General features: G+C 44.6%; 1 protein-coding gene across 1 annotated transcript in view; it reads left to right on the top strand.

Moving 5' to 3' along the window:
- The first annotated feature begins 858 nt into the window (after positions 1-858).
- Positions 859-16,923, top strand: part of LOC148500721 (NACHT, LRR and PYD domains-containing protein 3-like) — an 80,202-nt gene continuing 64,137 nt past the window's right edge. Inside the window, exons 1-3 of the mRNA XM_088451424.1 lie at positions 859-1,009; positions 7,347-7,385; positions 12,401-14,111. Of these exons, the coding sequence (XP_088307550.1) occupies positions 859-1,009; positions 7,347-7,385; positions 12,401-14,111 (1,901 nt within the window). The remainder of the gene's footprint in view (positions 1,010-7,346; positions 7,386-12,400; positions 14,112-16,923) is intronic.

The following is a 16,923-nucleotide window of genomic DNA, read 5'->3' as shown; positions in this document are numbered from 1 at the left end:
AAATATATTATTTTTTTAGCACTTGGGGGGAGCACCCCTGATGGACAGAGCACCCCCTGGACAACACTACAGCACTCCTTTAGGACTGGGACACTGCACAGGACTTTGGAGTGGACACAGCCCCTATGGAGAACTGACTGCACAACACAGTCCAGCCAGCCCCTATGGACTTTGAAGTAGTGGACACAGCCCCTATTAACAACAGCAGCACAGCACAACATAGCCAGCCCCTATGGACTTTGAAGTAGTGGACAACAGCAGCACTACACTACACTACACTACACTACACTACACTACACAGCCCTAACTCCCACCCTCCCTCTTCACTGTCCACAGCCGAGTGAGAAAATGGCGCCGACGCGGGTACCTTATATAGGATCCAAAACCCGCGAGACTCGGAAGGCGGGATGATGACGTTTTGCCTCGATTTCAGATCCGAGTCAGGCGGGAAAAGTCGAGCCTGACTCGGATCGGACTCGGATCGGGGGGGCTCGGGGGGGTTCGGATTTCAGAAATCCGAACCCGCTCACCCCTAGTGTGAGGTTCACCATATATTTAAAACCAGCCCTGGACCCTTTCTAGTGGGGGACTGATGCCACAGCCAGGGGAGCCCTTTCACCTGGCCCCCCAGCTGCAGCATCAGCCCTGACCACTAGTCAGCCCAGGCAAGGGATCCATGGGGAGTTGGGGACCCCTCCAATAAAGGGGTCCCCCTCTCCAGGGCACCCCAGGCCTAGGCTCCTCCACGTGGGTCCCAGCCAATGAGCGGCCGCTAATGGAAGCTGCCACTGATTGGCTGGCGGCCCGGCAATAATTAAAGCTCAAGCCCTGAGCTCTCCTTAGCGTTACTGTATCAACATGCTGAAGCGTGCTGATACAGTGTGTCCGGGACCCTCTTTGGATTACTGCGGAGAACTTTGTGGGACAAAAAGTGAGTATTGGTTTTATTTTTCAGGTACTTCCAATGGATACTTTATATTGAGAAGGGCACATGAACATCTGGATGCAGGTGAGTATGTATGTGTATGTATGTATTGTGATAGAAGCACTGGAGAAGTGGTGAGTGGCTTCTATGTGTGTCCCAGATTCCTATCCTATGTGTTTTAAGACCCCCAGGAGAAGTCTGTTTGTGAACACAGACTAGACATGTTGGCTTTGGAGAAAAGCTGGATTGGGTCCTGGGGGTGTGGATGTGAGGAGATGGAGGGCTCCATCCACAGGTCACTCCAGGTCTTGGGCCTTTTTAGCCTGGTAGTAGGGTCATTAGGGCTTGCACCTGGGCATGGCTGATTTAAGCTAGGAGTAGTTGTGGCTGAGTGTCACATCTGGGAAGTAGGCATGCAGGCTAGCATGTCCAGAGACACTGTTATGACAACCCTGTAAGTACTGTGCACGTGCTGTTGTTGACGGTGTGGGCAGTAGGCCTTACCGTCCTGGTAGTGAGGGTACCTACTGTTTAGTTATTGGCCAGTAGGGCTAGGATTTGGTTAATGATATTATATTCATTTGGCAAAATAAAGACTTGTGTCCTGTTTCTACAGCTGCTGTTTGTGTAAAGAGGGAGTCCCTCTACCCTAGGAGAGGGACCCCTATCCCGACTGTGTCACAGTATGTAATAAAACTTTATTCTCACAGTGTGTGTTGTGTTTTTTTACACATTTCTTTACAGATGAACTACACATACCAGTGGGCCCTTAATGCCCCGCATGCTGGTACTTGTGGTTCTCAAAGTACCAGCATGTGGGGGTGGCTTACTGGGACCTGTAGTTACACTCTTAAGACAATGTTGTTAATTCTATTTTTACACTACACCTACACTATCAACCCGCCACCCACTGCCCGGAGGTGCCTGGGGTGCCCTGGAGAGGGGGACCCCTTTATTGGAGGGGTTCCCAACTCTCCAGGGATCCCTGGCCTGCTAAGCGGTCAGGGCTGATGATGCGGCTGGGGGGCCCGGTGCAAGGGCTCCCCTGACATCAGTCCCCCACTAGAAAGGGTCCAGGGCTGGTTTTAAATATATGGTGAACCTCACGCAAAATTTTTATCCATATATTTAAAACCAGCTCTATCCCTGCTGCCTGATGGAACCCTACACATTTTTTCCCTGTAAATTTAAGAACCAGGACAGGCTGGCAAGTTCAGGGCTAGTTAGTCTTTTGGGGGGGGATCTCACATCATTTATTTTAAAAAATATTAAAAACAAATTAGAAAAAAAAAATGATTTGTGTATGTTTCAGCCAAACTCGCAGATGTGGAGGTGATTGTTTAAAATGTCAATTTGGCAGAGAGTTTGCAGGCATCTCACCCGAGATTCTCATCTCAATTTTTGGTAAATTTGCAAACTGCCTCTTTTTCATGAAAAGTACTTTCGAGTTTGGCAGATGGTGAGAAGATTCGAGTTTGCAATCTCACCCGAGTTTTATGAGTGAGGTAAATGAACTCTCTCCCAAAACTCACCCAAGTTTACCTATAGTAAATTTGCAAGATGAAAAACATGCTTAAACTCACCAGAGATTGTCATCTCGACCAAACTCGAATCTTAGTAAATTAACCCCCTAAAATCTTTATTACCTACTCACATCGGGGTATATATTACTTATGTACTGTAATGAGTGTAATCCCTTTCTGTTCTAATTGGGCTCATGATTGGACAATGCAGCTTGGATAAGTAATGCACAGGAGGCGTGATGCCTTCTGCTGCATTACCATAACTGCAATGATCGCAATTGCAAAGCTGCCTGCATGCATACATCATATGTCTATAGCCTGCGTGCAGCTTTGCAATTGCAATCCTTGCTGAATCAAGCCCCATGACTCCATTCTTGTCATGCTGGGGGCTTGGCCAGAGCACCAGGAGTTGTGGGGTAGCCCCTGTCACAATGCGGAAGAATGGCACATGAGCGACTGTGGCCTGCAGGTAGTACAGTGGTACAATGTCCAAAATGTTGGACTGTAACGCTGAAATGGGGACAGTTAGAAGGTATGTCATATATATATATATATATATATATATATATAATCTGTATATACATACACACACACTCACATAAATAAAAAGATTTAATTTACTATTTGTATTAGCAGGCAGAGCTTGGCTGTGATGTGATCTGCTGGGATGGTCTAGGGAGGTTCTTCACTGGCTACCGTGCCGGGGACTTCAAAGTTCCGACCGGGCCTTGGCAATGCAGGAATGCCCAAGTGGGGGCATGGCTTCACTGAAGGGTGCGTGACCACAACCCATGAAGCCATGCCCCCTTATGTGTGCAGATCTTGTGATGCAAGTGCTATTATGAGTCAGTCTGTCTCATTATAGTACCTGGCTAGCCACTGACTGTGGGCTCTTTCATCCCCTCAAATCTGTAACTTGGTGCACATGCACCCCTAGCCCCCTCCTAGTTTTGGCCCTGTCCTCAGTGACTCCTAATATCATTATAACCTACTTACACTGGGATATGTATTATTAATGTAATGAGTATATTCCCTTTCTGCTCTTATCAGTGGCGTAACTTCATCCCAGGTGCCCAGAGGCAAGATAAATGTTGGTGCACCCCCACCCCTTAAGTTAAAATTTACCATCCCCCCAGCACCTATGCCAGCCCCAGCTGCCACCACTCCCTATGCAGTTCTTTTTATACAGTACCCCCAGTAGAGTTCCCCCTATGCAGTGCCAGCCTATGTTCGTGCCCCCAGTAATGGTCCCCCTATGCAGTACCTCCAGTAGTGGTCACCCTATGCAGTGCCCCAGTCATAAGGCCCCATGTAGTGCCCCCAGTCATAAGGGCCCCTGTACTGCCCCCTGCAGAGCCCCCAGTGGTAAGCCCTCCATAGTGCCCCCAGTAGTAAGCCCCCTGTAATGCCCCCAGTAGTAAGCCCCCTGTAGTAAGCCCCCCCCCGCACAATCATACAAAAAAAAACAATACTTACCTTAAACCCCGCTCCAGTGCCTGCTGGCGTCTGTCCCCGGCGCCCGCTTCTCGGAAATGTTACAGATTTATCATGTGCGCTTAATAATTGAGTTAGCAGCTGTCCCATTGAGTGTAATCAGATACCTGATTACCACTCTAATTATGGAAATAAAAGGGAGGTTGGACGCGCTTGTGATTAAGAATACAAATGAAATTAAAATGAAAATATTGATAGATAAATGTTAGTAAATAAAAATGAATGTAAAGATAAAAGTAAAGATAAAAGAAAACAACAATTACATGCAAATAGGACTGGCAATTGGTAAGTGAACAGTGGGCTGAATATGATACATTGAAACACAAGGATGTTTATAGCTCTTTCATTGAAAATATGTTGTGTTAGAAAAATAGTAAGTCAGTTGCGGCTGCCCCGTGTCTTATAAACTGAGAGCGGAGCAGCGGTCTTGTTACTCAACCTATCTCACCCTACTAGCGGCGCAGACCGGAGTCTGCTGGCAACTGTTCAGAGCGGGTTGTAGTCAACTGCGTGCTCTATGCTTTGGCCGTCCTGCTGGAGTTTCTCCCGGCTGTGTTCCTTTCCTGGCTCTGTGTTGCGAGCCAAAGTCCGGGGTTCCTGCTGCCGCTTGCGCTCCTGCTGTCTGTCTGTGTTGTCAGTATGGGATCTTCTAACACCAACGCGTTTCGTCGCTCTATGACTTTTTCAAGGAATCCAGCCTTCTTAAATCCCCACTGGAATGCTCTCATTGGTTCTTTCTTTAGAACTTGTAAATTGGCGGCTGGATTCTCTTTTTCTTGTGTGGCCTTACTGATGTATTTAAATATGTTAAAAATAAATAAAAAGTAAAAATAAATCTTTATTGGTTAAACAATGAATAAATGAAATATTTAAAAAATAATTTGAAAAAAAAAAAAAAATATATATATATATATAATAAAACAGCTACATGTGTTCCTTCATTAATGACACTAATTAAACGCATGTACTTCAACTGGACTCAGAAATTAAAGACCTGATTCAAAATAAACCAATAATTGTATATAAAAGAGCACAGACACTGACTGTGAGCTGTATTCCACCAGACAAAGAACCATTTACCACTACACAAAAAGGATTTCATTTTTGTCTAAATTGCAAAGTGTAGAAGGACACTGGAACCATTAGTACCAAACCAATAAAAAATTTCTGCTCCAATACCAAGAGTGTGGAATTCGAGATTAAACAGAGTCTAAACTGTAACACAAAAGGTGTGGTTTATCTACTAGAATGTCCTTGCGGCCTCCAGTACATCGGCCGCACCATTAGGAAAACTTAAGACAAGGGTCGGAGAACACATAAATAATATTAAAAAAGGTTTTACAGCACATAGTGTGTCAAACCACTTTTTATTACACCATCAAAAGAACCCAAGAGGGTTGAAATTTACAGCAATAAAGAAAGTTGAGAAAAATTAGAGAGGAGGACAGTATGTGGAGAAAATCTCTAAGTCTGAAACAGAATGGATTTACAAAATGGGTACTCTCCAACCTAGAGGTCTGAATATTGACTTTGACTTAGGAGCTTTTCTGAGGATTTGATTTGCATAATACAAATAATTTTAGGGCACACCATTTTAGATCTTTACATGTATATTTTGTACATAATTTTTAATAATTTGTTAATGATTTTTAATTTTGAGTCTATGTTTTTAGGCCCTGGCAATCACCTGAGCAACACTGATGCGCTTAATTAGTGTCATTAACGAAGGAACACATGTAGCTCTTTTAATATATATATATAATATATATATTTTATTTTTTATTTTAAATAATTTTTTTAATATTTCATTTATTAATTTTTTTAACCAAAAAGATTTATTTTTATTCATTTTTATTTATTTTTAACACATTTAAACATATTTTAAATACATCAGTAAGGCAACACAAGAAAAAGAGAATCCAGCCGCCAATTTACAAGTTCTAAAGAAAGAACCAATGAAAGCATTCCAGTGGGGTTTTAGGAAGGCTGGATTCCATTTGACAGACACCTTGAAAAAGTCATTGAGTGACGAAACGCGTTGGTGTTAGAAGATCCCGTACTGACAACACACAGGAGCGCAAGCGGCAGGAACCCCAGAATTTGGCTTGCAACACAGAGCCAGGAAAGGAACACAGCCAGGAGAAACTCCAGTAGGATGGCCAAAGCATAGAGCACGCAGCTGACTACAACACGCTCCGAACAATTGCCAGCAGACTCCGGTCTGCGCTGCTAGTAGGGTGAGATGGGGTGAGTAACAAGACCGCTGCTCCGCTCTCAGTTTATAAGACACAGGGCCGCCACAACTGACTTACTATTTTTCTAACACAACATATTTTCAATGAAAGAGCTATAAACATCCTTGTGTTTCAATGTATCATATTCAGCCCACTGTTCACGTAGCAATTGCCGGTCCTATTTACATGTAAGTGTTGTTTTTCTTTTATCTTTATTTTTATCTTTATATTCATTTTTATTTACTAACATTTATCTATCAATATTTTAATTTCATTTGTATTCTTAATCACAAGCGCGTCCAACCCCCCCTTTAAGCTCCTCAGAAATGCCATAGTGCTCTGTGAGACCTGGAAGCCAGAGATCAGGAGTGAGCTCTGTCCTCCAGCTGTCGCTGGCAGGAAAGAGGAGAGAAGGAGCCGGGCACCTGCTGGTAACACACTCAGCGGGCGCCTGGCAAATGGAGGGTGCAGGGGGTGTGACTGCACCCTCCATAGTTACACCACTGGAGGTGGAGCGTCGATCAGTGGCACTCCTTCTCCATGCAGCTCCTCCTCAGCAATGCCTGGAACGGCCAGGTGACAATGGAGCTAGGTGCCCCCCTCAGGGCTGGCGCCCGGTGGCAAATGACTCCATTGTCACTGGGAGTTCCGCCACTGGCTCTTATCAGGCCCATGATCTCCTCAGTGACTCCTAATATCATTACTACCTACTTGCATTGAGGTATATATTACTTATGTAATGAGTGTATTCCCTTTCTGCTCTTATAAGGCCCATGATATCCTCAGTGACTCCTAATATCATTATTACCTACTTACTTTGGGGTATATATTACTTATGTAATGATGTATTCCCTTTCTGCTCTTATCAGGCCCATGATCTCCTCAGTGACTCCTAATATCATTACTACCTACTTGCATTGAGGTATATATTACTTATGTAATGAGTGTATTCCCTTTCTGCTCTTATAAGGCCCATGATATCCTCAGTGACTCCTAATATCATTATTACCTACTTACTTTGGGGTATATATTACTTATGTAATGATGTATTCCCTTTCTGCTCTTATCAGGCCCATGATCTCCTCAGTGTAATATCATTATTACCTACTTACACCGGGGTATATATTACTTATGTAATGAATGTATTCCCTTTCTGCTCTTATCTTATAGCTAAATCACAGACAACATCTACAAATGTGTCACTTGAAGGTTAGTAAAATATTCTCTCTGAATACTTTCAAATTTAGCCAAAATTTATATTTCTGGGAAAAATACTCAGCAGTAATTGTAATAGCCAAAGTGATGGGGAGGCAGTGCCTCACCTGCCATATACATTTTACTCCAAAGTTTTGACTATAAAAATGATTAGAATAATACAAAGAAGATATTTATGTTTATTTTTTTCTTAGATATAATTCAAAGTTTTGACTATAAAAATGATTAGAATAATACAAAGAAGATATTTATATTTATTTTTTTCTTCTAATTTTTATAGTCAAAACTTTGAAGTATATCTAAGTATGAGAGGGAAGGTTCTGCCTCACCTCACCGCACAACACTTCTCACAACCAATGCTGTGCTTATTGTATATAGCCGTACCACAGGGGCATATCTTTAATGGGTGCATGGATCCATGGGGGCCCCGCAGCGTTCACCCTGCACCCATTGTATTACTTACCTCTCCGGAGTCCCACGTCAGCACGGGGGCCGTGGCCATTTTCCCGTCACTTGCGCATGTGCAGTACAGGGAAGATGGCCACCAAGGCCATTTTCCCGGTGACCTGCACATACTCTATAGACTCTGGGCGCACTCTAGTGCCCAGAGTCTATAACTCCGGCACTGGCCGCGCACAGCTCAGTGCACTACCAGCTGCCGAACAGAGAGGAGGGGGCCCGCGACAGAGACTGCACACGGGCCCCCTCCTCTCTAGAAATGCCCCTGCCGTACCATCGATCAGCTGCATCATCGGATATTAGGGCAACCATTTGCTGCTCAAAATGTGATGGTACATGGCCGCCAGTGCCAGTGGAACTGTCTTTTGACACCGTCCTTGACAGTGATATGTACAGAACATGCTGATCGCCACTACCCCAGTCACCACCTATTGGAATAGCATTGATCTCAATGCAGTTACGATCTGCGACCATTAGCGGTAACAAACGGGATGCATGCGCAGTGCAACTCAGATGCTATGATGTCAGTAAGGGTGATTTCTGTGCTGGGCAAGGATCTTAAAGAGCAAATTCCCAGACCAGTATGGATGTGAGTGAGGAATATACAGTATGTCAGTCAGATCGGGATTAGTATGGGATCTTAGAAGACTCCTCTAGAAATGTGTCTAGAGAAATTAGCATCGTGTATTGGGGTCGCCTGCCTGTGACTTTATACAATTGTCACCACAAGCTCCTCCCCTTGTGTACATCCATGCAGCCACATGTGCAAGGCCTGAGACACCCACTATCTGTGTGCGTGCCCACTGTAATAGGGATTGGTGCATCCTTATAGGTCATACCAATGAAACTTGCACCAGCCCTATGACAGCTGTAATTCTCTCTGTGACTACCTAACACACATCCATAATACTTAGCAAGACTGTGAAACCATCGGTAACATCGAGTACAATCACAGCCTCACGTACACACCTTACTAGGGAATAGCCAAACTCATTGCACGCAGTGAAAGCCCAAGCTGTGTATGGCATTGCAGTGAATAATTTATGCACGCCCCAGCAATGGTGTTCGAATACACTGGCACACCTGTGTTTCGCCAACCACCACCCGTCACCTCAAACAAAAGGCACTTCCTGTCAATCACTCTGCGATGGGTCTGAGTAGTCACTGCGATCACAGTGGCCGGTTAGCACATTCACACTCTGGTGCATGCGCAGAAAGCAACAATCAGGCGATTGCCTTTGCGATTGGTAGTGAATCAGGCCCTCTGATCGCTATTGTTGCCAGAAGGCATCTGTTCCAATAAATGCTTCCTGTAGTATTAAAGTGTTTTCTGGATGGTATTGCACTGACACTTCCTTGTGCACAATAACACCCACATCTGAATTTGGCCCTATGGACCTGATTCAGACCCATTCACAAGCAAGTGGTGGCTCGTAGCGAGCGATGTTTTTCAATGTGCGTATGCTTTGCAATGCACGTGTGTGAACTAGTAAGAGCGATGGGGAAACACTCACTCACCAAGCATAGACAGCCCAGCTGATTGAGTGACAGGTCAAGCTGTTTGTGGGTGGTAACAGGGGAAGGCCATTAGAAATGGGGGAGTGGAGGTGCGAACGCAGGCGTGCCTGTGAATTTCAATGCCATTTCAGAGGCATGCATAATTAACAACCTGCGTCATAGGACGCGTCACTTGGTTGGAAAATACACTGAAGTCCTCGCAGTGCTTGCGGCAGGGTATAGTCAACCTTAAGCGCTGCGATCGCTTCCGATGGTCCTCTATGTACCAATGGCTTCATGCACTTCCTGGAAATGACGTACGCAAGTGGGAGTCTTAAGACAGGCTGGTGGGCGTCTACAATCACAAAGTGATCGCTCGATAAGACATAGTAGGCGTGCTTATGACTTGTCCTGCGAGCGGCTGCCTTGATGTCACTTAGCCGAATTTCCATTACCTGGGAGCGAGCGATCACATCTATCGAATGGGTCTGAATCAGGCCCTATGTGCGGATTGTGTGCAAGCCCAAAGCGGAAATAAATAATAATGCTGGTGACTGGTAACAGATTAGTGAAATGTATATAAATAACAGGGAGTACAGAAGATACGTGTCAGATGTTACCAGGTTCTGGGCCTGATTCACAGTTGAGTGATTATTTGCTACTGCGCATACACAACAATTCCTGAAAAGTCCTCCAGCACATATGTTCCAATGACTGTTCCCATGTTCCACAAAAGCTATGATTAGAAAAAGTTCACAAGGAGACACTGCGCCAGCCATAGGGCATAAGTGTCGATGGTGTGCTGATGCCAGAGGGGTATATTTAGTAAAGTGCAGGTTTTTAGAAGTGGAGGTGTTGTTCATAGCAAACAATCAGATTCTACTTAACATTTATCTAGCACCTTCTAGAAGATAATAGCTAGAAATGGAATGGTTGCTATGGGCAACATCTCCACTTCTAAAAACCCAAACTTTAGTAAATTTACCCCCCAGGGTACTGGTGAATTTGCACTTTTCACGGACATACAAAGTAGGTGTACCATGAAATCAGATGATGCAGGAAGATCCAGGAGAATAAAGATTGGCCAACCACCTCTGCCTGCTGCCATCAGAAGATCATTAAAGCTCCCACATTTTCAGTGCTGTGTCCTTTCCATAATCATCACTGGAATGAATCATAAATATCAGGGGTTAACAGAAGGGTTTGCAGTTGGCCTGCAGCCACTCTCTAACTAACTATACATAGAAAAGGAAGCTTTCATACCAGTCTGTAGTTAGTCATGCAATGGAAATCTAAATATGAGGGGTTTTTTTTCCAATAGTTCTAAAAATTGGAGAAGAAACTGCACTTTGTAGAAATGGCAACAACCAACACTATATATTTATCCATACAGGGGGTTTAATAAATATAGAACCTATTTATAATTCCAACAGGACCTAGGAAAGGTCCCCCCCCCCCCCGAGCCATATACAGATGGTTCTGAGAAGGGATATTGGCACAAGGTGCCAGAATTTCTAAGCACTCATTCCACTTTAGGGGTGACAACCTCTAAAGCAAAGAGGTCTGAGGTCTCAGGCTTCAGTGATGGCGCTCTGCAAGGCAGCAGGATGTACATCTACCCAATCATTCTCTAGTAATTCTCATATGGTTATATTATATTATACTGACACTGTTTTAGAGACATGTCCTCCTCACAGTCAGTGAAATAAACTCTTGACATGTACAAATGGTTGACAGGTCGACACATAAATGGTTGACATGTGTTTTTTTCTAGCCCTAATCTTCACCTTAACCCCCCCTTGGTGACTAACCCTAATCATTAAGATTGGTGACAGACCCTAGCAATCCCTTATAGTGCCTAACCCTCCAGTAAGTGCCTAACCCTCCCTCCTGTTGCTTAACCCTAACCATCGGGATGTGCCTAACCCTAAAAAAAAAAGTGTTGACCATTTGTGTGTTGACCTTTTGTACCTGTTGACCTTCTTCCCTGTCAACCTTTACTGTGTTGACCTTTGTCCCAGTCAACCTGTTGCCTGTCTAACATTTAGGGTCTATCTGGACATTGTCAACTTTTTTATTGTCTATCTATAGTCTGGATACCCAGCCATTGGGCTTGGCCATATTTTGTATTACTTCCATTGCAGTTAAATACCTGTATACATACTATACAGCTAACATAAAGGAAATGGCTGCTTCCAGTTAGCACTAGAGATGGCAGATTTGTAACAGCCAAGACCACGCTCTATATCCTGACCATTTATAGTACAAACTGTACAAATATGTTTCTGGGACTCTGCAGAAATAAAATTACAGTGACAGATATTGCAAAGATTGATACAAAAAGTAAACACATATTAAACTTTGGGCCTGATTCAGACCCACTCGCAAGCGGCTGTCCGTTCGCAAGTGGTCGATGGTGTGCACTGCGCATGCGCACGATGGCGGGAGCTCCGTTGTGCGCATGCGCCAGACGCGACGAGTGAAGGACTTTCCTTCGCTCGTTGTGTCTGATCAAAGGGGGCGTGCTGTCGATGTTGATTGACAGCACGCCCCCTTTGGTGGGCGTGCCTCCCAGACAGGGGCGTTCCCAAGGGAACGCCTACTGTCAGAAGCCGGCCCACTGACATCACTAGTGATGTCAGTGGGAGTGATTTTGGCTCTGATAGAGCCAAAATCACTCCGGGCCTTGCGGTTGAGAAACTCAACCGCAGGCTCCGGCTCGCAGTGGCGATGGTCAAGACCATCGCCGCCATCAACCTGCACGCTCGTATAGGCTGTGGGTGGTGACCCACAGCTTTACGAGCGTCCAGGAGGACGCTCCATAATTATGGAGGACGGCCCTCATTCAGAGCGTGCGCTCTGCTCAGAGCGTCCGGCTCTGAATGAGGGCCTTTATCTGTTCCTTTAAGTATTATATATCTACTGTATCTCTAAATTCTTGGGAATATTTTCTGTACATTAAGACCATTTTTTGGCTTAGAGTACAAGCTCTGTTTTCTATTGACTGAATATTTACTATTTTATTAATATATATTCTTTTAAATCTTATATAGGCTGCAGATTAAGATACATGGATCAGATGAGAAGGAAATACCGTGTTATTAAACACCATGATAAAAGATTAGGAAAAGGACTGAATATGAAGAAAGAATACACCAGTCTTTTACTGATCAAAAATCATCGGGATGAAAAGGAGAGGCAACATGAGATCATATCTTCAGGCCAGAGGCATCTACAGATTATGGAAAACAGAGCATCCAATAAATATTCCCCAACCACTATACAGGCTCTGTTTGATCCTGATGATGATGGGACTATTCCCACGATTGTGGTGTTACAGGGACCTGCCGGGATAGGAAAGACTATGACATCCCAGAAGATCATGCTGGACTGGGCCTTCGGGGATCTGTATCAAGACAAGTTTCAGTTTGTGTTCTACATAAGCTGTAGAGAAGTAAACACCATTACTGGTAATATAAGCCTTGCTGGGTATATATCCAGCTATTGTGGAAGGCCATGTCCATCTGATTTGTTGCAATCAATCTTCCTTACTGCTAATGAAATACTTTTTATTGTTGATGGTTTGGATGAATTAAAATGGTCACAAATTAATGTCACTGAGGTTTGTAATAATCCATTTCAGGAAGTCTCAAAAGAAATCCTTCTAAAGAGTTTGTGTAAGAAAACACTGCTCAGTGACAGCTCACTAATCATCACCACAAGGCCATTCTCACTGATGAAGATGGTGGACAATATTGAATATCTTCGCTATGTCGAAATTCTTGGATTTACAGGGAATCAGCGTGAGGAATATTTCTATAATTTCTTTGAAAGCAAAGAACAAGCCGACCTGGCTCTTAGTACGATTAAGGACAATGATACTCTGTTCACCATGTGTGTTGTCCCTATAACCTGCTGGATTATATGTACTGTTATGAAGCCACTACTAATAGAGGAATTAACTGCGATTGATTGCAAGACATCCACATCCATTTACCTGTTGTACCTAAAGAGTTTAATAAAGTATCATGGAAGGGACTCTGCCCAGCCTATAAGCAGATGTATAAAGAAGCTGTGTGCTTTGGCCAATGAAGGAGTTTGGGACCAGAGAATCATATTTGAAGAATCAGATCTTGATAGACATGGACTCTCTATGTCAGAGCTGGAGTCAGTGTTTCTGAATGAGAACATCTTCTACAGGGACACTGACTCCTACACCTGCTACAGCTTCATCCATCTGAGTGTGCAGGAGTTCTTTGCTGCTCTCTACTATGTCCTTGATGATATATCTGTGAATGAACTTAACAATGACTTAAAAGTTAGTAAGGTGAAAGATTTACTAAAGGGATCAGAAGCCCGGCCACATCTAACATTAACTGTACGATTCTTATTTGGTCTATCAAGTGAAAAACACATTCAGGAGGCTCAGACAATCACTAGTTGTCCCATTTCCTTCAGGGAAAAACCCATCTTGGAGGAATGGCTAAAGGGAAAGTCACCTGGCTGCCATAACGAGATACTACGCTGCCTGTACGAGACACAGGATAAGGATTTTGTGGAGAGTATGATGTCTCACTTTCTCAACATTGAAATAAATTTTCTTTATGATAAAAAAGGGCCCCAGGAGAACATTGATTACCAAGCTGTGGCCTACTGCTTGGAGAGAAGTACAATACAACATGCTGTTACTTTTCATGACTACAGAATAGGACCAAAGACTCTGAGTGTTCTATCTAGATCACTTTCTAAATGTTCACACCTTGAGTACGTATTTATCACATTACCGAGTTTTATTTTTGAGGTGGTACCAGGGGGTAGTAAGAAAAATGCAGGCATGTCTGACCTTTAAATGCAATTTTATGAGCTAGCATAAATTTAGCCATTGTGATCGCCTTCAGAGTATGAGAGCCCTCTGCGTGTTAGAAGAGCTACAGTGTTTGTGGCTGGCCAGCCTTGCCTGACATGCTGTGTGACTGCCCGATGTGTATTGATAGTACCAATGTTGAAGCTGTTGCACATCGTAGGACGGATATGAGAAGGCAGAAGGGAGCGTCCCTATGCTCGACTGTGCTTTGGAAGACATTAGCATATTTTAGCATTTTTGATCTGTGAGAGTATGCAGTTGTGATTGCATTAGCGTAAATCTCTGAATCAGGACCATTGATTATAGCCAAGGGGCCGGATTCAGAAATTTACATATACATCCAGTACAAAAACAAATGTATCACAGTAAGGAAGGTGCCTCAAACATGTTAGAAATGTTTTCTTTCACCATAGGAGAAGTTCCCCACTCAAGATGGCACATGCACAATCCAAAGCTAGTGCTCATAATCTTTGGGATCATAGGCAGATTCCTCAGGATAACGACATCAGGTTATTAATAGACACCAGGAACTCTGATTGGTGGCAAAGACCAACACAAAAAGACACAAGGGGGTAAATTTACAAAGAATCAAGTTTGGGTGAGATTGCAATCTCGGGTGAGATGAGGCATGTTTTTTTCAAATCGCAAATTTACTAAAGGCAAAGTCAGGTGAGTTACAGAGAGATTTCTCTCATATCACTCGCAAAACTTGGGAGAGCTAGCAAACTCGAATCTATTCACCACCGGCCAAACTCTGAAGTACTTTTCACCTAAAAGATACAGGGCCTGATTCAGACCTGCTCACGAGTGCTGAGCACTCGCAAGTGGGTCGATGGTGGCCCAGTGCGTATGCGCACGACGGAGCCGGCTTTGTCGTGCGCATGCGCGAGACCCGGATAGCGACGGGCAAGCTGTCGCTCTGGGTCTCGTACCAAAGGGGGTGTGCTGTCGATGGTGAGTGACAGCATGCCCCCTTTGGTGGGCGTGCCGGGGGCGTGGTGCCCAGACAGAGGCGTTCCCATGGGAATGCCTACCATCTGGGGCAGGTCCCACTGACATCACAAGTGATGTCAGTGGGAGTGCTCTCGGCTCTGATAGAGCCGAAAGCACTCCAGGGCTTGCGGCAACGAGACCCTACCACAAGGGTCTGATCACAAGCCCGATGGTCGTGATGGTCTTGACCATCGTGACCATCTTTTTGGCCACTCGCTATAGCTGTGGGTGGTCACCTACAGCTATATGAGCGGCCAGGAGGCGCTCTAAAAATTAAGGACGGCCCTGATTCAGAGCGAGCGCTCTGTCAGAGCATCTAGCTTTGAAACAGGGCCACAGCTCACAAATTTACCAAGAATCGGGATGACAATCTCGGGTGAGATACCTGCAAACTCTCTGCCAAATTGATGTTTTAAACACTCACCTCCAGAGCTGCGAGTTTGGCTAAAACATACACATTGTGTTTTTGTGTATGTTTCTTTTTGTAACTTGTTTAAATAGTGTTAATTTTTTTTAAAAGTTACGTGAGGTCCTTCCCCCAAAAGACTAACCAGCCCTGGACTTGCCAGCAGTCCTGATTCTTAAAATTACAGGGAAAAAAAATGTGTAGGGTTCCACTGTAATTTAAGAACCAGCACCAGGCAGCAGGGACAGAGCTGGTTTAAAATATAGGGAGAAAAAAATTGGCAAAAGGTTACTCTTATATTTAAAACCAGCTCCAGACCCTTTCTAGCAGGGGACTGATGCCACAGCCAGGGGAGCCCTTTCAGTGGGCCCCCCAGCTGCAGCATCAGCCCTGACCACTTGTCAGCCCAGGCTAGGGATCCCTGGGGAGTTGGGGACCCCTCCAATAAAGGGGTCCTCCTCTCCAGGGCACCCCTGTCCTAGGCTGATAGCCCGGGGCTATCCCCGCCACCCTAGGGTGGTGGGTGCCGGGTTGATAGTGTTAGTGTGTAGTGTAAAATAAATGGTTAAATATTGTCTTTAGTTGTGGAACTACACGTACCAGCAAGCCTCCCCCGCATGCTGGTATTTGGAGAACCACAAATACCAGCATGTGGGGCGTTACGGGCACGCTGGTACTTGTATTTTCACAACAAAAGCAATACAAAAAAAGCACGACATACACAGTGAAAGTAAAATTTAATTATAACATACATGCACACTCACTATCACACATACTCACCTAGTATCCGAAGTAATCCCTAGGGATACCTATAAAAAATCCATACTCACCTCACCGATGCGTAGTTCACGTCCTCTTCTCCAAGTAGGCATACATGGGGCTAAAACAACAAACGGGCGCTCCGGGATGCAAGCCGGGCTGAGTAAAGTTATGTGTTTCCACATACCTTTACTCCGCGCGAATGACCGGGGCACACGTGTGCCCCGTCATTGAAGGAGCCACCAGCCAATCAGCGGGCATCTCCATCGGAGCAGCTCACTGATTGGCTGTGTGTGGTCAGCATGTCTCCCCCATAGACTTCAATGGAGAGAAATCTCCATTGAAGTCTTTGGTGGGAACCTCTACATTGTATCGTTGATGTAACTTCAAGTAACCTTGTGGTTATATCAATGATGCAATGTAGCGGTTCCCACCATAGACTTCAATGGAGATTTCTCTCCACTGAAGTCTATGGGGGAGACAGGCTGACCACACACAGCCAATCAGCGAGCTGCTCCGATGGAGATGCCCACTAATTGGCTGGTGGCTCCCTC

The sequence above is a fragment of the Taudactylus pleione genome, unplaced genomic scaffold (assembly GCF_031769625.1).
Source record: "Taudactylus pleione unplaced genomic scaffold, aTauple2 ptg000547l, whole genome shotgun sequence".
NCBI classification, from domain to species: Eukaryota; Metazoa; Chordata; class Amphibia; order Anura; family Myobatrachidae; genus Taudactylus; species Taudactylus pleione.
The sequence above is the reverse complement of the archived record's forward strand: the minus strand, read 5'-3'. Positions and strand labels throughout refer to the sequence as shown.